Source organism: Chelonia mydas, chromosome 7, assembly GCF_015237465.2.
Source record: "Chelonia mydas isolate rCheMyd1 chromosome 7, rCheMyd1.pri.v2, whole genome shotgun sequence".
Lineage (NCBI taxonomy): Eukaryota > Metazoa > Chordata > Testudines > Cheloniidae > Chelonia > Chelonia mydas.
In genome coordinates, this window is record NC_057853.1 from 122822318 (window position 1) to 122845877 (window position 23560).

At 47.3% G+C, this 23560-nt stretch overlaps 1 protein-coding gene across 2 annotated transcripts in view; it reads right to left on the minus strand.

The window, feature by feature from the left end:
* The window catches only part of HPSE2 (heparanase 2 (inactive)), a 280559-nt gene that overhangs the window by 76677 nt on the left and 180322 nt on the right, over positions 1-23560 (minus strand). For both annotated transcript variants that reach the window (XM_043552473.1, XM_037905356.2), the window contains exon 6: positions 2594-2641. In XM_043552473.1, the coding sequence (XP_043408408.1) occupies positions 2594-2641 (48 nt within the window). The remainder of the gene's footprint in view (positions 1-2593; positions 2642-23560) is intronic.

Consider the following 23560-nt stretch of genomic DNA (forward strand, 5'->3'; position numbering starts at 1 on the left):
GAGGACACGGAATAATTTACACCAAAAAAAGCCAACACCCTATGGTGGCCAGTGCCGCTAGTCAGGGTTTGGTTTTTAACATACCCCTCATTGTCAGGGGAGTCGCTGGGGCTCAGCACGCTCCCTGAATCATAGGTAGTGGTTCCTGACTCTCTAGCAGGATTAGGGTCATGGGCTGGGGAAGGCTGTGCCTACCCAAACAGCCCCGCGTGGCCCCACCCATGCTCCTCCCCGAAGCTCTGCTTAGTGCTTGCCCTTCCCCCTTGACCCCAGCCCCAGCATGGCGCTCCTCTCCAGGGAAGCAGCTTGCTGGGGCTAGGGCGGCCGGGACTTGGAGTGGCTGGGGCCGCCCAGCGCTGGGGAGAGGTGGGTGAGGCTGGAGGCACTGGGGCTGCCCGCCCTGTGCTTGGGTGGGCCGGGGTGGGGCCGCGCCGCCTGCCCTTTGCTCGGGGGCTGTGCGCCGCCTGCCCTGTGCTTGGGGGCCAGGGGAGGGGGCCTCGTGCCTCCCGGGTCCTCGTGTTGGGGGGTGGGACTGGCTGGGAGCTAGCCTCCCGCAGCTGGCGGTTCACGCACCGCCCATGATTAGGGTACACAGGACAGCTCAGGCTGTCTGGCACGAGGCATTCCCACTATTTGCCCAAGACTAAGGCTACGATTTTTTCACAGAAGTCACGGAATCCGTGAATTCAGCCCTGTCAGCTGGAAGCTGCAGGATTCCCCCACTGCTCCCTGTGGCCGCGGGTGCCAGGGCCCCCAGAGTTCCCAGCCATCACAGGCAGCAGCTCCTGGCTGCAGTGGGCAGCGGGGTAGCCCTGCAGCTCCCCATGGCTATGGGTGCCAGGACCCCGGCGTATTTCCCAGCCAACACGGGTAGCAGGGCCCCAGCGGAGGTGGGCAGCGGGGGCCCCCTGGAGCTCCGAGCTGCTGCAGGCAGCACCCCAGCCCTGCGGCCCCTGGCCAACACAGCCAGTGGGGCCCTCCCGAGCTCCCTGCCACCACGGGTGGTGGGGCCACAGCTCCTGACCGCAGCGGAGCCCCCGCAGCTCCCAGCCAACACCGGGGGTGGCCCCCGAGCTCTGAGCTGCCGTGGGTGGCGGGGCCCCAGAGTTCTGAGCTGCTGGGGTCACTGGGGATCCTTCAAAGCTCCTGGCCTCCACAGGTGGCGGGGGGACCCCAGAGCTCGAAGCCCGGGAACCCTGGAGCTCCAAGCCCCCACAGGCAGGGGGGACCCCCAGAGCTCAGAGCGGCCCCCACAGCTGTCCAACCTCTGGAGGCAGCTGGGCTCCCCATTTGGTCAGGGATATTTTCAGTAAAAGTCAGGGACAGGCCACGGGCTTCCGGGAATTTTTCTTTATTGGCTGTGACCTGTCCCTGACCATTACTAAAAATATCCCTGACAACGTCTTCACCTTACCCATGACATACGAACATGCTCCAAGCCTCTCTACCAATGGCACTATTAACACTCATTTTGTAATTTGGGGAGTCAGGTGAGAAATCAAGCGTTAACCTCTCGCTGACAATCCCATCCTGGACTGGAATCTGGGAGTTTACATAAAAGATTTCCATGGAATCTATTCTCCAGCCCTGTATCCTAGTTACAGTGCTGTGTAGTGGTTTAAAGGTTATTCCTATAGGTGGATTCCCCCTGGACACCCAGTCTCCGTTTCCTGTGTAGGGATGGCAGAGAACCCAGCTTTACGTTACTCCTGGGGCAGTAATGTATTTTCCATTGGACTGAGTTTTTCCCTCTGGCTCTGGTGGGTTTAGATCCAGGCCACCAGCATGTGAGAGCTGGAGCCAGAGGTGCAAAGAGAAGCAGGATACACAGAAGGACTTTCAAATTGTCCAGTGACACACCACATGCAGCTTTCTGCTCCCCTGTCCAGTGCAGCCTGGCCTAGCCCTGAAGCTGTCTGCCTACCTTACGAGGTATCAGGAACCCAGGGAACAAATGAAGCTTGGGGAAGAGTTTTTTCCACTTCCTGCAATTTGGTAGAACAATTTGGTAGCCTGGGAGGGGTGACTGGTTATTCAGAGATTCCAAGACCCGAAGAGTCACTGTGATCACCTAGTCTGACCTCCTGTATAGCACAGGCCAGAGAACGGCCCCAACATAATCCCTAGCGCAGATCCTTTAGGAAAGCAGTGCCAGTGCTGGAGATCCATCCCAGCCCTTGCCAAGTTGTCCCAATGGATAATTACATTCACTGTTAAAAATGTACACCATATTTCCAGGCTTATTTTATCCAGCTTCACCTTCCAGCCACTGGCTCTTTGTAGACCTGTCTCTGCTAGACTGGAGAACCCATTATTAAATATTTGTTCCCCAGGTAGATACTTACACACCCAGCCCAGGGCAACAGCAAAGGCTAATGCGTCCCTGCCATGGCGTGTTTCCTAGTGAGCTGCCAGGGGATGGCCTTTCCCTCCACTTAAGCACAGTACAGTGGCTGAGGAGGTGGCTTCCAAGGGGTCTGTCCCTTTCACAGTGACCGTTTGAACCTAGACAAGATGTTAACTCTGCCCTAAACAACATCTCATTGCTGCACAGCTGCTAGTTGGGAAAGTAAAAGGAATGGTGAATACCTACTGTTGCCAGGTAACAGCATCCACTGTGCGGCCAGCCACCTTCATGAACCTACAGGAAACAAATGAAGAAACCATGTAAGCCTGATATTGTGACAGTGGTTGATGAGCGCACGACAAATCCAAATGCAACAGACACTCCTCCCAACTCACATGCTGGCAGACACAGGCACTGCACCGGCTGCTGCTGAACTGGATTACTGTATCCTTCAATGGAAAGAACCAACCAACCAATTGTTGTGAGTATCTGTTGCATCTCCAACTCAGAGCACAGGAGGAGGAGAAAACTAACCCAAGATCAAGGCCTTGAGCATTCTTTCAGGACGTCAGATCTAGGAGGATTATGGAGGCACTTTAGGAGCTCCATAGTTAAGGTTCCAACAAGGTATGTGCATGAATTAGTCTCTTGATAGTTCATGACTCAGAAGTCTAAGCCCATGGAAGAGCTCATCCCCACACAACAGTCATGTTAAATTAGAGTTAAGGGTGTTCAAGTGTATTTCCTCACACGCCTAATGCCAAAAACAAGGAGGTTATAGATTATAGGTACCATTCACACCCAGCACACTGCCAGCCTCCAAGCATTAGCTTACTGCCACCAACACCCTAATGGCACCTCTAGTCATCAATACCATCACCCTCAATGCACACATCAGAAATCATGCCCCCCAAAATCACACTGCAATGCACAGTCTGTGACTAGTTTGTTATAAAACACATTATAAATATACATACAAAAATATTGATTTGTATATTTTAATGACAGTTGTGTGCGTGTGTTCAGCAGTGCGCATTGTACTGTGATATTTTTGGGAAGTCACACTGTAAATATTGTGACATGCGTGAGTGTTCTCCAGACCAGTCTCATCACTTGCCCTGTAACCTGGGGGGCCCTGCAATGCCTTGCTGCTGTAGCTCCCAACCTGGCTTGCTCACAAATAGCCACCAGCATGCAGGTGCCCCTGCGTCTGTGTGTAACTGCAGCCTGCCAGCCACATTCTGGTTCTAACCAGCCTGGGTTACTACTGCAGGGTGACCACAACACATCCCCAGTCCCAGATTCCTCCCCAAAATGTATGTTCTGAACCATTCAGCTGTTTTCCGGACAGTCCAGAGATATTAGGTCCATTGTCCCGCTAAGGGAACAATACACAACTTGCCACCCAAAATGGAGTTACCCAGACAATGTAACTTAAACACACTGGATTGGATTAAACAATAAAACCAGTTTATTAACAAAGGCAGATAGGATTTTAAGTAAGACTGAGTACAAGTCATGATGCATAAAAGTCAGCATTGTTTATAAGAAAAAGAAAGATAAGTACTTCCTAACGTAACAAACTAGATTTAATTTTAGGTAAATTCCTTACCACGTCCTCCCAGCTACATTACTGACCAAAATCTTCAGACCAAAGTCCAGCAATTTGTTCTTTTGTATTCTTAGGGGCAAAGCAGGAGATGGACAGAGAGAGAAATCCCTAGCAGTGTTTGCTCCTCACTTTTATCATTCAGCCTATTAATTTCATTTGGTGGCCCCTAGTTCATGTAATGAAAAGGAGTAAATAACACTTCCTTATTTACTTTCTCCATACCAGTCATGATTTATAGACCTCTACCATATCCCCCCTTAATCGTCTCTTTTCCAAGCTGAAAAGTCCCAGTCTTATTAATCTCTCCTCATAAGGAAGCCGTTCTATACCCCTAATCATTTTTGTTGCCCTTTTCTGAACCTTTTCCAAGTCCAATACATCTTTTTTTGAGATGGGGCAACCACATCTGCATGCACTATTCAAGGTGTGGGCCTACCATGGATTTATATAGCGGCAATATGATATTTTCTGTCTTATTATCTATCCCTTTCTTAATGATTCCCAACATTCTGTGTGCTTTTTTGACTGCCACTTCAAACTGAGTGGATGTTTTCAGAGAACTATCCACAATGACTCCAAGATCTCTTTCTTGAGTGGTAACAGCTAATTTAGCCTCCATCATTTTATATGTATAGTTGGGATTATGTTTTCCAATGTGCATTACTTTGCATTTATCAACATTGAATTTCATCTGCCATTTTGTTGCCCAGTCACTCAGTTCTGAGAGATCCTTTTGTAGCTCTTTACAGTCTGCCTGGAACTTAACTATCTTCAGTAGTTTTGTATCATTTGCAAATTTTGGCACCTCACTGTTTACCCCTTTTTCCTGATCATTTATGAATATGTTAAATAGGACTGGGCCCAGGACAGACCTCTGGGGGACACCACTATTTACCTCTCTCCATTCTGAAAACTGATAATTTATTCCTACCCTTTTGTTTCCTATCTTTTAACCAGTTACCAATCCATAAGATGACCTTCCCTGTTATCCCATGACAGCTTACTTCGCTTAAGAGCTTTTGGTTAGGGACCTTGTCAAAGGTTTTCTGAAAATCTAAGTACAGTATATCCACTGGATCCCCCTTGTCCACATGCTTGTTGATCCCTGTCACCATGCCTTCGTGGATCACAACTGAGAATACCAAATTCAGGACAAACTGCTGAGAAATAGGGCAGATGAACCCCAAAACTGGCAGTTACTCTCCCATTTGGTATATGAAACCAGCAACAAAAGTAAACTTCTGTCTCACCACACTGGCTAACAAGAAGTCAGAAAAGCAGTTTCCTGAGGCATTCCAGTCCTGGATTCAACACCCAGACACTAGACTTAAAGATGAGTGGTTCTTTAAAACCAGTGCCTTGCATGGTGACAGGTTTCACAGTGGTAGCCATGTTAGTCTGTATCAGCAAAAACAACAAGGAGTCCTTGTGGCACCTTGGAGACTAACACATTTATCTGGGCATAAGCTTTCGTGGGCTAAAACCCACTTCATCAGATGCATGGAGTGAAAAATACAGTAAGCAGTATAAATATTACAGCACATGAAAAGATGAGAGTTGCCTTACTAAGTGGGAGGTCAGTGCTAATGAGGCCAATTCAGTTAAGGTGGAAGTGGCCTATTCCACCTTAATTGAAGTGGCCTATTCCACCTTAATTGAAGTGGCCTATTCCACCTTAATTGAATTGGCCACGTTAGCACTGACCCCCGACTTGGTAAGGCAACTCCCATCTGTTCATATATTGTGTATATATGCCTGCTGCTGTATTTTTCACTCCATGCATCTGATGAAGTGGGTTTTAGCCCACGAAAGCTTATGCCCAAATAAATTTGTTAGTCTCTAAGGTGCCACAAGGACTCCTCGTTGTTTTTTCTTTAAAACCAGTTTAATCAAACAAAGAGTTCTTCTCTGATCCCAAAGGACCAGCTACACACCCAGGTCAATATAAAACTCAGATCTTACCCAAAAATCACACTGTTGCCAATCTTTTAGTATCCAAAATCTAAAGGGTTACTTATAAAAAGAAAGAAAGAAAGGTGAGAGTTAAAATTGGTTAAAGGAATCAAATACATACTGTGACAGGGTCGGGCTAAATGGCTACAGGAGAGTAATAGAAGGCAGCTATATTAGCCCCAGGCTAAGTAGGTCCCTTTTCCCTGGGTAAGGTAACAGGGAAGGTTCCAGAACAATCAGCAAGCTTCTGGAGACAATTAAGACAGGCTGATTAGAACACCTGCAGCCAATCAAGAAGCTGCTAGAATCAATTAAGGCAGGCTAATCAGGGCACCTGGGTTTTAAAAAGGAGCTCACTTCAGTTTGTGGTGTGCGTGTGAGGAGCTGGGAGCAAGAGGCACTAGGAGCTGAGAGTGAGAACGTGGACTGTTGGAGGATTGAGGAGTACAAGCATTATCAGACACCAGGAGGAAGGTCCTATGGTGAGGATAAAGAAGGTGTTGGGAGGAGGCCATGGGGAAGTAGCCCAGGGAGTTGTAGCTGTTGCCCAGCTGTTCCAGGAGGCACTCTAGACAGCTGCATTCCACAGGGCCCTGGGCTGGAACCCGGAGTAGAGGGCAGGCCCGGGTTCCCCCCAAATCCTCCCAACTCCTGGTCAGACACAGGAGTCGTCGACCTGGACTGTGGGTTCAGAAAAACGGCCAAGCTGAGGGCTGCCGTGAAGCTCCAAGGCGAGCAAATCCGCCAATAAGCACAAGACCCACCAAGGTGGAGCAGGAACTTTGTCACAATACAATAACTGCAAAGTTCTTGGTTCAGGCTTGTAGCGGTGATGGAATAAACTGCTGACTTAAGTCAAGTCTCTGGTTGCTTCCAAATCATTGGAAGGTCCTCAGTCCATTTGTTAGATGCTCGTATTAGTATAAGTCCATAGTCCAGAGGTTTGAGCAGGAAAGAGGTAAAATGGAGATCTTTCCAGGGCTTTTTATATCTTCCTCCATGTGGAGGGAAACCCATTGTTTCAAACAAAGCCCTCAGCAGAGCTAGTGGCAAATTACAGGTAAAAGATGGAGTTTGCAGTCACAAGAGCAAGTGACATGTCTATGCATGACTTCACTTAGTCATAGCAGGAAAGCCAATTATCTGTAGATAGGTGTCTCCCATCGTCCATTGTGAGTTAAATGTTCCTTGATGAGCCACTTAATTTGAATAGTCCCTTCAAGATGTGCAGGCTATTCCCTTGTCTACTTCCTTGGGGACATGCCCCTCCCACCCTTTCCTTTATGGATCCCTTTTGGTTTTTAGATAGCTAAAAAGCTCCTTGTGCAGCCAAACTGGCCTCCTGTGGCTCTTATCTTTCCTCTGTGTTGGAATAGCTTGAGGTTGAGTCTCCAATTTACAGCTTTTAGGAACTGCCAGTCTCCTTCGACTCCTTTTCTTCTTAACTGGTCTTTCCATGGCATCTCGCCTGCTATTTCTCGGAGTCGGTTGAAATCGCCTGTCTGAAGCCCAGTTTGGCTGTTTCCGAGGATCTTGAATTCTATCAGATCACGATCACTTCCTCCCAAGTTCCCGACCACCTTCCCATTCACAACTAATTCATCCCTGGTGGTCAAAATCAGATCCCAAATGGTTGACCCCTTAGTTGTTTCCTCAACTTTTTGGATTAGAAAGCTGCCCCCTACACATGCTCAGAAATTGCAGGCGCATTATGGTTATGCTGCAATCATAGGCGCCAGCTCCGGTTCTGGAGTACCCACTGGGGAAAATAGTGGGTGCTCAGCACCCCCCAGCGGCCCCACTGAGCAGCTCATGCGTTTAAATAGCTTTATTGGGTTATATTTTGTCAATTCCAAATTTTATTTTAAGTAGGTTTATTTTTATAAATAACCCGTCTTTAATTTCAATAACCTGATTTCAATCAAATTTTTAACTTTTTAAAAATGATCAATTTATGTCCATCCTGACCTGAACACTTGCTATTTTTTCAAAGGGATCACGGTCTAAAAGTATTTTAATCGGGTAGAGATTTCTGATGATAGGTGGCTCTTTAATTTATCAGGAAAAGGCAGACTGAGATTCAGTGGCTGGCAGCTGAAGCTAGACAAATTCAGACTAGAAATGAGGTGCAGGTTTGTACACTGATTCATTAACAACTTAGAGGGGGCGGATTCTCCATGCCTGGCAGCCTTTAAGGCAAGACTGGATACCTTTTCCAAAGAGAAACTGCAGCTCAAAGACCTGGATGATCATAAACGGTCCCTTCTGGCCTTAAATTGATGACTAACGCTATGGGGCCTCTGTGTACTACTCTAACTATAACAGTGTCTCCTGAACCAAGGCTAGTCAAGCACAGCACACCCGTACTCTAATGAACCCCTCGGGATGCAAGCCGGTTCTTTGTTATAGCCAGGAGTTCGTTATAGCAAAAGAGATCCGTGGGGGCGGGGGCTGACAGCTCCTCCAGCCCCAGCACCGCAGTGGGGCTTGAGGTGGGATCCAGGGACCAGGTTCGTTGTAGTCCAAGGTTCGTTACTGTGAAGAGCATTACAGCGAGGGTGTACGGTACGTATGTGCCGGCAACCTTCGCACAGGAATTACATTATACACTGGTAAGAATCCTTATCGAGTGCTTGTCATCCCTAGGTCTGGCTCTGCGAAGGAGGTGAAGGATCAATACTCTGAGTTAAACTCCATAGTTAAAGATGAGCCAGAAGTTTTAAGTTTAATGAGATCTTTAAGCCTTTGGTTTTTGCCATTTTACTGATATTTGTACAAAATAAACACAAAGTTGAACCCTGAGCAGAATTAGAATCTTTCACAGTCGTCTGAACATTGGTATTATGCAGAAAGAGTAAGAAGAGTTCCAGAACTGTCCCTTTTTTTCCCCTGAAGTTTTTTCATTTGATTGTCTCATCTTTGCTTTCTATTAATTTTGATGGCATAAATGGGCCCAAAGAGTCAAAGATGTTAACATGACCTTGTCACTGGCCAACATTAACCAGCGTTAAACAAGGTTCGGGTTTGGCATACAGGGACCACAGCCTGCTTACTATCATGGCAAAAGCAACATTCAACAACCTTTTAACTGTTTCTTATGATAAGGGGGTGGGGACAGTTAAAACGTTTCAAATGTCATTAAGTAAGGGTTTCATTTGCACAACATCCCTTGTTCCTCCACCTTTTAGCTGGAGAGAGATTTTAGAAAGAAACCCTCCTTGTCTGACTGATTCTTAGATGTGATTAAAGGTACTAACAACTGTCCTTTTGGGTAGGGTTGCCAGGCATCAGGTGGTCAACCAGAACGCCAGGTCAAAAAGGGACCCTGGGGGCTCTGGCCAGCACCACTGACCGGGCTGTTAAAAGTCCAATCGGCGGTGCTGTGGGTCTAAGGCAGGCTAGTCCCTACCTGTCCTGGCACCGCGCTGCACCCCCAGAAGCAGCCAGCAGGTCCGGTTCTTAGGAGCCACGGGGCTCTGCATGTTGCCTCCGCCCCGAGCACCGGCTCCGCACTCCCATTGACCGGGAACCAATGGGAGCTGGGAGGAGGTGCCTGCTGGCAAAAGCAGCATGTGGAACCTCCTGACCCCCCACCCCCCCGCCTAGGAGCTGGACCTGCTGGCCACTTCCAGGGTGAAGCATGGAGCCCACCTTAGGCCTGCTGTGCACTGACCAGGAGCCGGCCGAGATAAGCCCCTGCCCCAACCCCGAACCTCTGCCCCAGCCCCGAGCCCCCTCCAAACCCAGAGACCCCTCCACCCCAAAGCCCTCATCCCTGGCCCCACCCCAGAGCCTGCAACCCCAGCCGGACCCCTCATGCTCCCTCCCACACCCTGAACCCCTCATCCCCAGCCCAGAGCCAATAGCCCCTCCTGAACCCCAACCACCTGCCTCAACCCACAGCCCCCTACTGCACTCCGAATCCCTCGGCCCCACCCCCCAGCCTGGAGCCCCCTCCTGCACCCCAAACCCACTCAGCCTTGCCTAGCACCATGGTCAGCACACGGTCCCCCAAACAAACAGACCACATGGTATATTTCAGTCCAGCAGCAAGCACACCACAACAAACCCAAACACACACACAGCAGACAGCAAACTTACCCAAGGGTCAACTATCCCCATATTGACTGGGTACATGTCACCTCAGGTCGGGATGCAGAGATAACGTTTCTTGACACCTTAAATGTCTGCCTCTTGGAGCAGCTAGTCCTGGAACCCACCAGAGGAGAGGCAATTCTTGATTTAGTCCTAAGTGGAGCACAGGATCTGGTCCAAAAGGTGAATCTAACTGGACCGTTTGGTAATAGTGACCATAATATAATTAAATTTAACATCGCTGTGGCAGGGAAAACACCACAGCAACCCAGCATGGTAGCATTTAATTTCAGAAAGGAGAACTACAGAAAAACAAGGCGGTTAGTTAAACAGAAATTAAAAGGTACAGCGCCAAACGTGAAATCCCTGCACGCTGCATGGAAACTTTTTAAAGACACCATAATAGAGGCTCAACTTAAATGTATATCCCAAATTAAAAAACATAGTAAGAGAACTGAAAAAGAGCCACTGTGGCTAAACAACAGGGTAAAAGAAGCTGTGAGAGGCAAAAAGACGTAAAAAAAAAGGATAGCTAATGTGATTCCAATTTTTTTAAAGGGCTCCAGAGGTGACCCCGGCAATTACAGGCCAGTAAACCTGAATTCAGTGCAGGGCAAACTGGTTGAAACCTATAGTAAAGAACAAAATTGTCAGACACGTAGATGAACATAATTTTGGGGGGAAGATTTTGGAGTCATTCTGGATAGTTCTCTGAAAACATCCACTTAATGTGCAGCGGCAGTCAAAAAAGCAAACAGAATGCTGAGAATAATTAAGAAAGGGATAGATAATAAGACAGAAAATATCATATTGCCTCTATATAAATCCATGGTATGCCCACGTCTTGAATACTGCATGCAGATGTGGTCGTCCCATCTCAAAAAAGACGTATTGGACTTGGAAAAGGTTCAGAAAAGGGCAACAAAAATGATTAGGGGTAGGGAACAGCTTCCATATGAGGAGAGATTAATAAGACTGGGACTTTTCAGCTTGGAAAAGAGATGGCTAAGGGGGGATATGATTGAGCTCTATAAAATCATGACTGGTGTGGAGAAAGTAAGTAAGGAAGTGTTATTTATTCCTTCTCATAACACAAGAACTAGAGGTCACTGAATGAAATTAACAGGCAACAGATTTAAAACAAACAATAGGAAGTATTTTTTCACACAAGCCGCAATTACTCTGTGGTGCTCCATGCCAGAGGATGTTGTGAAGGCCAAGACTATAACAGGGTTCAAAAAGGAACTAGATAAGTTCATGGAGGATAGGTCCATCAATGGCCAGTAGCCAGGATGGGCAGGGATGGTGTCCCCAGGCTCTGTTTGCCAGAAGCTGGAATGGGTGACAGGGGATGGATCACTAGATGATTCCCTGTTCTGTTCATTCCCTCTGGGGCACCTGACATTGGCCACTGTTGGAAGACAGGATACTGGGCTAGATGGACCCTTGGTCTGACCCAGTATGGCTACGCTTATGTTTTTATATTCTTAAATTCCTGGATGACAGGAGAGGTCCCAGAAGACTGGAGAAGGGCTAATGTGGTGCCCTGCTTTACAAAGGGGGGAAGGAGGAGCCGGGGAGCCATAGAGCAGTCAGCCTGACTCCGATATCTGGGAAGCTGCAAGAGCAATGTATCAAACATTCTATGTGTGAACACCAGGAGGACGAAGGGGTGATCACCAGCAGCCAGCCTGGATTTACCTGCCAAACTAGCTGGATTTCCTTTTCTGACAGGCTGACTGATTTGATGGATGGGGGAAATGTGGTGGACATTATACCTAGACTTCAACAAGGCTTTTGACACAGTCCCATGACATTCTGATACGTAAACTAGAGAAATGCGGTCTTGGCAGAACGACCATTGAGTGGATACAGAATTGGTTAAGCCACCGCAAACAGAGTAACTATTAATGGAATGATGTCAGATAGGAGGGAGGTCTCAAGTGGGGCTCCACTGGGATCTGTTCTGGGTCTGGTGTTTGTTTAACATCTGTACTAATGACCTGGATGTGGGAACAGAGAGCGCACTGATCAAGTTTGCAGATGACACGAAGCTGGCGGGGAGGTTTCCAACACTTTGGAGTATGGAGCTACAATTCAGAGGGGTCTTGATAAGTTGGAGAACTGGGCTATAGACGACACAAAGACGTTCAGCAAAGACAAAGGTGAGGTGCCACACTTAGGGAAGAAAAACCAACTGCACAAACACAGAATGGGGGATAACTGGCTTGGCGGCAGCACTGCTGAGAAGGATCTGGTGGTTGTGTTGAGGTTGTGATCCACCATGAGTCACCAGTGTGATCCTGTCATAAAAAAAGCAAACGCGATGTTGGGTTGCATTACCAGAGGCAGAGCACGCAAGTTACAGGAGGTGACAGTACCGCTCTGCTCGGCGCTGGTTAGGCCTCAGCTGGAGAACGGTGTCCAGTTGGGGTCGCCAATGTCTAGAAAGGATGTAGAGAAACTGGAAAGGATCCAGGGGCGAGTGACAAAGATGATCAAAGGCACGGGTGGCAGGTATCGCAGGCCGGGTGAGGCTACGCATCCCCAAACAGCCCCAAGTGGCGCCGCCCATGCTCCACCCCCAGGCCCCTTCCTGCTTGCCGCTCCCTCCTTGGCCCCAGCTCAGGCAAGCTGCTCCCTTCCTGGAAGTGGACTGGGACTGGGGCTAGGGCAGGCCAGCCTGCTGCCGGGACTCAGGGTGGCTGGGGCCGCCCAGCACTGAGAGGCCCCCGGGCGCTGGGGCCACACCACCCAGGGCTGGGTGTGCGCCGCCCAGCACTAGGGCCTCTGGGAACGGAGGGTCAGCAGGGCCTCCTGTAGAAGGGATGTGGCCAGGGGCTAGCCTCCCTGAATGGGAAGCTCATGCGCCACCCATGATCAAAGGGACAGAATGCAAGCCATATGAGCAAAGGCTGAAAGAACTGGGTATGTTCAGTTGGGAAAAGAGGAGATTAAGGGGGGAATATGATTGTGGTCTTCAAATACTTGATAGGCTGCCATACAAAGAGATGGAGAAAAGTTGTTCTCTTTTGCCACAGAGGGCAGGACAACGGGCAATGGGTTCAAACTACAGCACAGCAGATTTAGATTAAATTTCAGGAACATCTTCCTAACTGTAAGAGCAGTTGGCCAATGGATCAGGTGCCTGGGGAGGTTCTGGAAGCTCCTTCTCTGGAGGCTTTCAAAAGGAGGCTGGATAACCATCTGGCTTGGGTGGTTTAGACACAGTAAATCCTGCATCTTGCCGGAGGTTAGATGAGGTGACCCTTGTGGTCCCTTCTAAACCTATTATTCTATGATTCTATAAATTAAACACAAAAAATATTAAGCTGTACATGTTTGCTGTCAAGTTTTAAAGAAAACTCAAACTATGGAACTGGTGGAAATCACTTGCTAAGCATCCAGAACCAGAGTTTGTTGAAGTGCTAAACCAGCTGTTGACAACAGTAGACAGGTGGAATCTCCATCCTTAGAGGTTTTTAAGTCCTGGCTTGATAAAGTCCTGGCTGGGATGATTTAGTTGGGGTTGGTCCTGCTTTGAGCAGAGGGTTGGACTAGATGACCTCCTGAGGTCTCTTCCAACCCTAATCTTCTAAGATTCTATTAACAGTAGCCTCTCCTGCAGGTGCAGAGGGAATATTTTCTTCATGTCTGTTTATTCACCTAGTTCAGCTCACTGACTAGTTTATTCAAAGTTACAAAACCAATTGGAAGCTGAAAAAGCAGGAAAGCTTATTCGCCTCTTCAAGTCTGAATAAAAACTCGGCATGAGGATGAGATCTACTAGTTCTAAATTCTTGACGCACATGTCGACCAGAAACAAATTAGTTCAATTCATTAACTACAGATGATACTGCCTTTGTTTAATAAATCTGTTAGTTTTAAATGAAAAATATGTTTTGATGAGAAAAGAATTTATGTATCCAGCACATTTAAGGTAGTTTATGTAATAAAAAAATAAAATGCTGGTTTTGCACATTTTAAATTGCATTTGAAATTCCATCTCAGTCAAGCTCAACACAAATCACAAATAAAAAAATTAATCTCATAAAGAAAAACACCATTAACCATTTTGTAACATAATTTAAAAAAAAATTAAAAAGAAGAATCGAAGAAATGTAAATTAAGCTATAGGATTGCTTAAATAAATGTGTCTAGACATAATGTATCCTCCTGGAAAGCAAAAAGAAGCACCACATTTAGTGCAAAGGTTATATTTAGTTGCAAATCAATGTGTTTTAATGGTCAACCAATGAGAATCAACCTTTCTTTAGGAAAATAACTAAAAAGCACAAAATACAATTAAATTTGATGATTTAAAATAAGGTTTTTTTGCTTCCTGATTTAAACCATAATTAAAAGTTAGTGCTTTAAATCATATTGATTTAAATCTATTAACCCTAGTTAATGTAATTAAAAATGATATGATACATACACACAAGGGGGACAAATTCAGGTTGCACAGGCAACCTTAATTCTGCCATCTTCTAGCTTTTGAGTGCTTGACTTTGCAAACTTAACACTCTTTTAAATTTAATTTTTTTAAAAAGCAGGAATTCCACAATGTGGAACCATATTGCCACCCTCTACTCCCTGTGGTTTATCAGCAGGGCTGGGATATTTAGATCCACAGCACAGAGTTTTACCACATGAGCTAATGGAGTAAACTGGTAGCAGTAGTAGGCTATTAACCTCTATGTGAATCAGCCAATGGCAGAGGATAAGACAAACACTCTGCCAGTAGGTTTCACAGCTATCTGCTGACAATAGAGGAGTACAGAGACTCAGGAATACTGAGCTCAGTCCTGGAAAGGAGTGCACTCTAGTCATTGCAGACCCTTTCGGTCCATGTGATTGGAATAATAGAGACTTGGTGGGGCAGTTCACATGCCTGGAGCACTGTCATGGATGGGTATAAACTGTTCAGGAAGGACAGGCAGGGGAGGAAAGGTGGGTGAGTTGCACTGTATGTAAGGGAGCAGTAGGATTGCTCAGTGCTCCAGTATGAAACTGGAGAAAAGCCTGTTGAGAGACTTTGGGATAAGTTTAGAGGCGAGAGCGACAAGGGTGATGTTGTGGTGGGAGTCTGCTATAGACCACCAGACCAGGAGGAGGAGGTAGACGTGGCTTTCTTCGGACAACTAACAGAAGTTTCCAGATCACAGACCTTGGTTCACATGGGGGACTTCAATCACCCTGACATCTGCTGGGAGAGCAATACAGCAGTGCACAGACAATCCAGGAAGTTTTTGGAGAGTGTTGGGGACAACTTCCTGGTGCAAGTGCTGGAGGAACCAACTAGGGGCCGTGCTCCTCTTGACCTGCTGTTCAGAAACAGGGATGAATTGGTAGGGGAAGTAGAAGTGTGTGGCAACTTAGGCAGCAGTGACCATGAGATGGTTGAGTTCAGGATCCTCACAAAAGGAAGAAAGGAGAGCAGCAGAACATGGACCCTGGACTTCAGAAAAGCAGACTTTGACTCCCTCAGGGAACTGATGGGCAGGATCCCCTGGGAGAATAGCATGAGGGGGAAAGGAATCCAGGAGAGGTGGCTGTATTTTAAAGAAGCCTTATTGAGGGCACAGGAACAAACCATTCTGATGTGCAGAAAGAATAGCAAATATGACAAACAACCAGCTTGTCTTAACAGAGAAATCTTCGGTGATCTTAAACAAAAAAAAGGAAATTTACAAGAAGTGGAAACTTGGACAGATGGCTAGCAAGGAGTATAAAAATACTGCTCAAGCATGCAGGGGTGTAATCAGGAGGACCAAAGCACAATTGGAGTTGCAGCTAGAAAGGGATGTGAAGGGTAAGAAGAAGGGTTGCACCCTAAGAAAGTTCACGGATGACACTAAGCTGGGGGGAGAGGTAGATATGCTGGAGGGTAGGGATAGGGTCCAGAGGGACCTACACAAATTGGAGGATTGGGCCAAAAGAAATCTGATGAGGTTCAACAAGGACAAGTGCAGAGTCCTGCACTTAGGACGGAAGAATTCCATGTCCTGCTACAGGCTGGGGACCGACTGGCTAAGTGGCAGTTCTGCAGAAAAGGACCTGGGGATTACAGTGGATGAGAAGCTGGATATGAGTCAACAGGGTGCCCTTGTTGCTAAGAAGGCGATTGGCATATTGGGCTACATTAGTAGGAGCATTGCCAGCAGATCAAGGGAAGTGATTATTCCCCTCTATTCGGCACTGGTGAGGCCACATCTGGAGTATTGTGTCCAGTTTTGGGCCCCCCACTACAGAAAGGATGTGGACAAATTGGAGAGAGTCCAGCAGAGGGCAACGAAAATGATCAGGGGGCTGGAGCACATGACTTATGAGGTGAGGCTGAGGGAACTGGGCTTGTTTAGTCTGCAGAAGAGAAGAATGAGGGGGGGATTTGATAGCAGCCTTCAACTACCTGAAAGAGGATGGAGCTCAGCTGTTATCAGTGGTGGTAGATGACAGAACAAGGAGCAGTGGTCTCAAGTTGCAGTGGGGGAGGTTTAGGTTGGATATTAGGAAAAAGTATTTCACTAGGAGGGTGGTGAAGCACTGGAATGCGTTACCTAGGGAGGTGGTGGAATCTCCATCCTTAGAGGTTTTTAAGGCCCGGCTTGACAAAGCCCTGGCTGGGATGATTTAGTTGGGGTTGGTCCTGCTTTGAGCAGGGGGTTGGACTAGATGACCTCCTGAGGTCTCTTCCAACCCTGATATTCTATGAGTCTATGTCCACTGTGACGCTGGCACACCAGGTGCCAGCTCATGCCAAGGCCCCAGGCCTCACTCAACACTGACAAATGCATATCTGGAAACCAGTCTGACTGACTGTGTGTTAGAATTGTTAAAATAGATATCAGAGCTGAAGAATGTGTTTATGGAATGCTAGTAGGATGCTGCAGGTACTGTATTAACCCTACTTATAATGTCTGTCTCCCACACTGTAAGATAAGGTTTAATTGTTTGCTCTGTAACTGTAAAAATGTTTGGTAAGACTGTAAATCCGCCCCAGTCAGGGGAGAAGCACTACCAAGTGTGACATAACCCCTCTTGTGGTGAACGAGTATCTCCTCCCCACGGAAAGAAGGTCTACAGACATCAGACAAGCCACTGTGGACAAAAGAGTTTTTTGACTGCTTCCCCCACAGCCTGGAGAGGGCACGTGCCCAAGTCCTTGTGCCATCACAGGTCGAATGCTGGGGGAAGGGAATAAAAATGTCTGTTAAAAATTTATTATTCCTATGCTGCTGACTCTGAGGGGCGAGGATTACTAAACATAAGCCAGGAGTCCCCAGCCGTTTTGCCTGGGTTAGCCCTAAGGGATAGACAGAATCTGCTCACTGTAGAAGTTTTTATGATCTTTTGAAACCTAACTCCTTTGTGTGTGTTACCTGCTTTAACCTAGTTAATCAACCTTTACTTTGTTACAGGATTGGCTACAAGCATTGTCTTTGGTTTGAGATCTGAGTACAATTGACCTGGGGTAAGAGACGTGTCCTTTGGGACTGGCGGTAACCTGATACTGTTGTGATTTTTGGTGTAAAGTGACCGTCTGTCACATAGGCCAGCTTGCCTGGGTGGCAAGTAGGCGGAGTGCCCAAGGGACTGTCTGTGACTCCGTGGTCAGACTGTTATAATGCTTTAGGAGGTCACACTTTTGTGACTGGGTTGGTGACAGCTAATTATAGACCATATGAGCAGTTTGGGGTTTGTGCCCTGTTCCTTGTCAGTCTGCCCTGAGGTTGGCATTCATGGTGATGAGGCACTGCAGACTGCGTGACAGCCACATGCCCCCAGCTCTGGTCCTCATAGCCTTCATTTCCTACCTGCTCCCTTCCCCTCCCATACTGCTATGCCTCAGCTCCTGCCCTCCCCCTCTGCTCCTATCCATCTCCTCCATCATCCCACTCTTCTGCCCCCCAGGCTCCTACCTCTCGGCTCCTATCTGTACCCCCTCTCCCTCCTCTGCCCCATGGTTCCTGCCCCTCTGCTTCCATCTGCCCCTCCCAACTGCACAGTTCTTGCCCCCATTTGATCCTAACCACCCCCCACACACATGCCAGCTCCTCGTCCCTCTGCATTCCAGTTGGAGGTTCCTCCTTCTCTCCCTGATTCTTGGGCACCAGCAAGGGGGCATTGAGAGCTCACCATTTCTCATGACCAGCACAGTAGTGTCCCCTGGCAGCCAGGAGCTGCAATTGCTTGGGAAATCCTGCGCAGCCCCTGCAGCCCTCAGCTGGAGCATGCTCAGTGCAGACAAACTCTTTAGAGAGCTGAGCTGCCAAACTCTAACAAGTCTCTACTGAGCATGTGTGAACTGAGGTTTTTCAATGAGGCATAACTCAGCCAGATTTTGGCAGATTTTCCATGGGAATGCCAAAGGTGCTTCCCTGCCAAATTTCAAAACCCTGCTCCAAAGCATGTAGGTGTAACAGTGTTTCAATTAAATGTCTGTAAGATTTTTTTTAACATGGCCAAACAATGTATTTTCATATAACCTCATTCCGACAAATGGCTGAATAATTTTAAAATAGCTTCCAAACAACTTCTGCCTGTGGCAGCCACCCCAAATGGTGAAAATTTGGCAAAGTTATAAGCACCTAAAACCAGGGTCTTATAATAGAGTAATGAGCAGCCTTAACTATAGGTTGTTGTTACCTTCACCCCTTACATTAGTACTGGACATTTTATACAACACCTTTCACCCCAAACACTCCCAATGTTCAAGAGGATGATTATTCTTGGTGACCCTTCTGCCTTAATGGTATGTTAGAACTATCACCAGGCCTCATCTCTTGAGGAGTAGTGCTCTGTATTAAGGAATAACCGTCTTCCTGGTTTCTGTGCTGTGTGGCTCAGAGCACCAAACAAGCAGAATGGACTCACCGGTATAAGAAGACCAGCAAACCCTTCAAGGGGAGATGCAGCTGTACCCAATGCAACAGTTCTTTTGCCAGTAGAACGTATTCTAGTTCCCCAAACAAAATAAGTATATCAGCAAGATAACTTTTTGCCTGTATAACCTTGTCTACCCTGGGGCTTTTGCAGATACAGCCGTGTCAGTTAGGGGCAGTGATTTTTCCTCATTTTAAACGGACAGCAAAGTCAGCAAAACATTTCAGTGTAGACCAGGCTTCGGTGTTACACTGAAAAAACAAACAGTCACATTCCACAGTTCCTGGAGAGAGAACAACCATCCTATCCATTAGCAAACTGCTATTCCCTCCAAGCAGGAAGAGTTTGATACTTGAGCACTGGACCAGCCAGAGAACACAGGTAGCTGCAGATAACCTAACCAACCCTAGGATGTCACTCTTCCACCACACAAATGCTGCTGAAAGACTAGGGATATCAGTAAAAAACTAATTCCACAGAAGGAAGTTCAGAGACAAGTAGCTAAATCCATTTTGAGAAGTACATGTTGATATTTATACATTAGTGAACCTGCAATCTGTCCTGTGGGTGTGACGTCATGGAGCTGCTATGTAATAATCTAAGCATACTGATATGTAACTTAGTTACTGAGATAGACTGTATAACGTATACTGGGGGAAGGGGTATGGTTATCATATGCCCTTAATGCTTCAGTTCAATGGGGGCTGTGTAAGGTGACACAATGACTGTCCCAATGAGAATATCCAGGCACACACCTGAAAGGCAATGGGGAAAACTCTTCACTTTGAGGGTCCTACCTACTGTCTCCAACAAACTGCAATCCTTGTTTTGCTAAAGCTGGGAGTTATCAGATCAAAGGACTACAAACATTTAAAAGGTGACGGGATGCCTGTGAATGGGGGTGGCGGGTACTCAACGGACTGGTCAGGAGAAGGGGGAAGAGTACTGGTTTGTGAGTCAAGGGAAGATACTGTCACCCAAGCAAAGAGACTTTGCAGAGGAGTCCATAGACCCAGATTCCAAGGCCAGAAGTGACCATTGTGATCAGCTGGTCTAACGTCGTGCATTGCACAGGCCAGAGAACTTCCCCCAAAATAATTATTAGAGCAGAGCTTTAAAAAAAAATCCAATCTTGGATTTACAAATTGTCAGTGATGGAGACCCCACCGTGACCCTTGGTAAATTGTTCCAAAGGTTAATTACGCTCACTGTTAACAATTTACACCTTATTTCTAGTCTGAATTTGTCTAGCTTCAATTTACATCACTGGATCATGTCACACCTATCTCTGCTAAACTGAAGAGCCAATTATTAAATATGTGTTTCCTGATAGGTACTTCTAGACTGTAATCAAGTAACCCCGTAACCGTTGCTCTTTTAAGATACACAGATTGAGCTCCTGGAGTTTATCACTATCAGACAGGTTTTCTAAACCATTTTTGTGGTTCTTCTCTGACCCCTCTCCAATTTATCAACTTCCTTCTTGAGCTGTGAGCACCAGAACTGGCACAGGATTCCAGCCCTGGCCACACCAGTGCCACATACCGAGGTAAAAGAACCTCTCTGCTCTACTTGAGATTCCCCTGTTCATGCAGCCCAGGATGGCATTAGCTCTTCTGGCCACAGCATCACACTGGGAGCTGACGTTCAGCTGATTATCCACTATGATCCCAAAATCTTTGTCAGAGTCCCTGCTTCCCAGGACAGAGTCCCCCGTCCTGTAAGTACGGCCCTGTGTCAGTGGTTCTCAACCCGCAGCACAATCAGCACCAGCCCATGTGACATCCTTAGGGCCACACAGGTAGTCTATATATTCTGTGGGTGCGGCCCATATAACACAGAGAGAGCTGCAGATGTAGCCCAGGGTGGTAAACAGGTTGAGAACCACTGGCCTACATTCTTTGCTCCTAGATGCATACATTTACATTTAGCCATATTACAATGCCTATTGTTTGCTTGCACCCAGCTCACAGAGGTAAAACGACCTCTGTAGTCCTATTCTCCTGTTTATGCATCCCAGGATGGCATTAGCTGGTTTGGCCACAGGTAGCTCATGTTTAGCTGATTACCACCATGACCCCCAAATCTTTTTCAGAGTCACAGTTTCCCAGGACAGAGTCCCCTATTCTGTAAGTATGGCCTACATTCTTTGCTCCTAGATGCATACATTTACATTTAGCCATATTGAAATGCAGATTGTTTGTTTGCACCCAGTTTACCAAGCAATCCAGATCATTCTGAATCAGTGACCTGTGCTCTTCACTACTTACCCCTCCCACAATTTTTGTGTTATCTGCAAGCTGTATCAGTGATAATATTATGTTTCCGTCCATGTCACAGAGAAACATGTTAAATAGCATATGGCTAAGAACCAATTCCTGCAGGACCCCAATGAAAGGAAACACACACTCAATGATGATCCCCCAAGACGATGAGAGTTTTAGCTGCATGGGTGGAGAGAAAAGGCTAGATCCTAGAAATACGCAGGAAGAATCTGTATACTATATCATCACTATTACCTTTATTACCCAAACTTGTAATCTCATCAAAAAAAGACAGCACCTTAGTTTGACAGGATCTATTTTCTATAAACTCATGTTGATTGACGTTAATTATATATGTTCTTTAATTCTTCATTAATTGAGTCCTGTATCAGCTGCTCAATTATCTTGTCCAGAATCAATGTCAGACTGAAAGGGCTTTAATTACCCAGGTCATCCTATTTACCCTTTTAAAATATTGGAACATTAGCTTTCTTCCTCTCTTCTGGAACTTCCCAGGATTCCAAGATTTATTGAAAATCAACATTAATGGTCCAGCGAGCTCCTTGGCCAGCTCTTTGAATACTCTTGGAGGTAAATTACCTGGACCTGCTGGTTTAAAAATGTCTAACTTTAGTAGCACCTGTGTAACATCCTCCTAAGATGCTAGTGGAATGGCCAGGGTGTTATCCTCCGATGCTGAGACTACGTCATCGGGTTTTTCCCCCAGACACAGAACAGAAATATTTATTGAACACTTCTTGTTTTTCTGCATTATTGTTGATAATTCTACAATTTCCATACAGTAAACTTAGGAAACACTCCAGTGACCACAGAACCCCACAGCCCATCTCTTCAACAACAGGGGCTGCCGCAAGCACATCGCCCTGGCCTCTCTGCTCTCTCCACTGGCTACGATACATTCAAAGGGAGGTTAGCGATGGGGAGCGGGAAGCAGGGCGAGCTCTCTCACAGCATGCCTGCCGCATGTGGAGGGCGGGAGGAGGGGGGGTCCCCGTTCCATGAACGGATGGGTGTCCCGACCTTGACACCGGCGTCCATTGTCTGCTTTGTGTGCTGTGCTTCAAGCAGAAGCCAGGAGCGTTCAGAGGCCTATGTGACATCGTGCTATGAGCCACAGGAGCCAGATGCACTCCAGGAACATGTGTGGCTACAACAGAGGTACACGTGCTTTACCATTAGCGATCCGGAGTGGGGCTGAAGAGTCGGCACTCCTGCCAGCTTGGCGAGGCCTGCGACCCTGAGCCTTCAAGCGGCTGCCAGAACACTTGGGAATTCCAGGGTCCATGGATGCCTTTGTGCAGTGCTGACAGTCCAGCTCTATTGCCTACTTCTTTCCCAGCACTCAAGGGTGCGTCGGCCACGCATCACTCCACGTGCCAGAGCCTGAGCTGCTATTAAAATCTACATTAATTCCTTACAATCCCACAACTTTTTCCCAAGCAAAGAACTCTGCCGTTCTGGGATTCCTAGTCCTGTGAGCACAGTAGGTAGCTAACGTGTCTGTTCTCCAACAGCTCAGGCTCCATGAATGGGCTAATTAACACCTCATCAAACTGGACTGTTTGTTGTGCCTGCAGAAATTCCCTCTTGCACCTGTGCACTCGCAAGTCTCCACTGCTAGTCTCCTGCACAGCCGGCAGCAGCCAGGAAGCTAAAGAAGCAATGTCTCATCTCCCTGCAATCTGTTCTGGGTCATCTTAAATCCAAGTGTCAGTTCTTGTCTCCCAATGTGAGCACACGGCTCACTGCGCATTGAACACCGACACTCCCCTGACGCTGGCCAGGCATTTCACCTCTCACTGTGTGCCCTCACCCTTGGGCAGTGATCCTCCCTCCCTCCCTCCCAGGGCCTGTGAGGAATCAACAACTAGCTTGGAGTTGTACAGAGCCTAGGTCTGAGTTTCAGGTTGGGCTCTTTGCTGGGCACAGAATGCCTTTGTCGAGGCACCTTGTCCAGCATTGTCAGCACTGAGAAATTATAACCAATAATCAGAATCACAAAGCTCCCTGTGGACCAGAGCCTGCTGGTTTCCTCCAGCCTCACCGTGCTCCAGCACTGTGAGAACAGCCTAGGCTGAGGGTGAGACAGGCATGACTGTCACCCCCATTCTGCATCCCATCCCTTCCAGCAGTGTCACCAGTGAAGTGTTCACTTGAGCTCCAAGACAAATCCAGGAACAGCAGCAATCTGCCCATCACTGATCCCCCTCCAGAACGGCCAGGACCCGTTAGCCATCTCTGGGCCCACTCATCCCAGGAGAGGGGTGCCATGCTCAGTAGTCACAGCGGGCCCTTGATGCTAGAGACAGAGCCTCTCTTATTCAGGGTATGTCTACACTTGAGTTGGGAGTGTGAGTCTCAGCTCAAGACACGCTCCTGTTA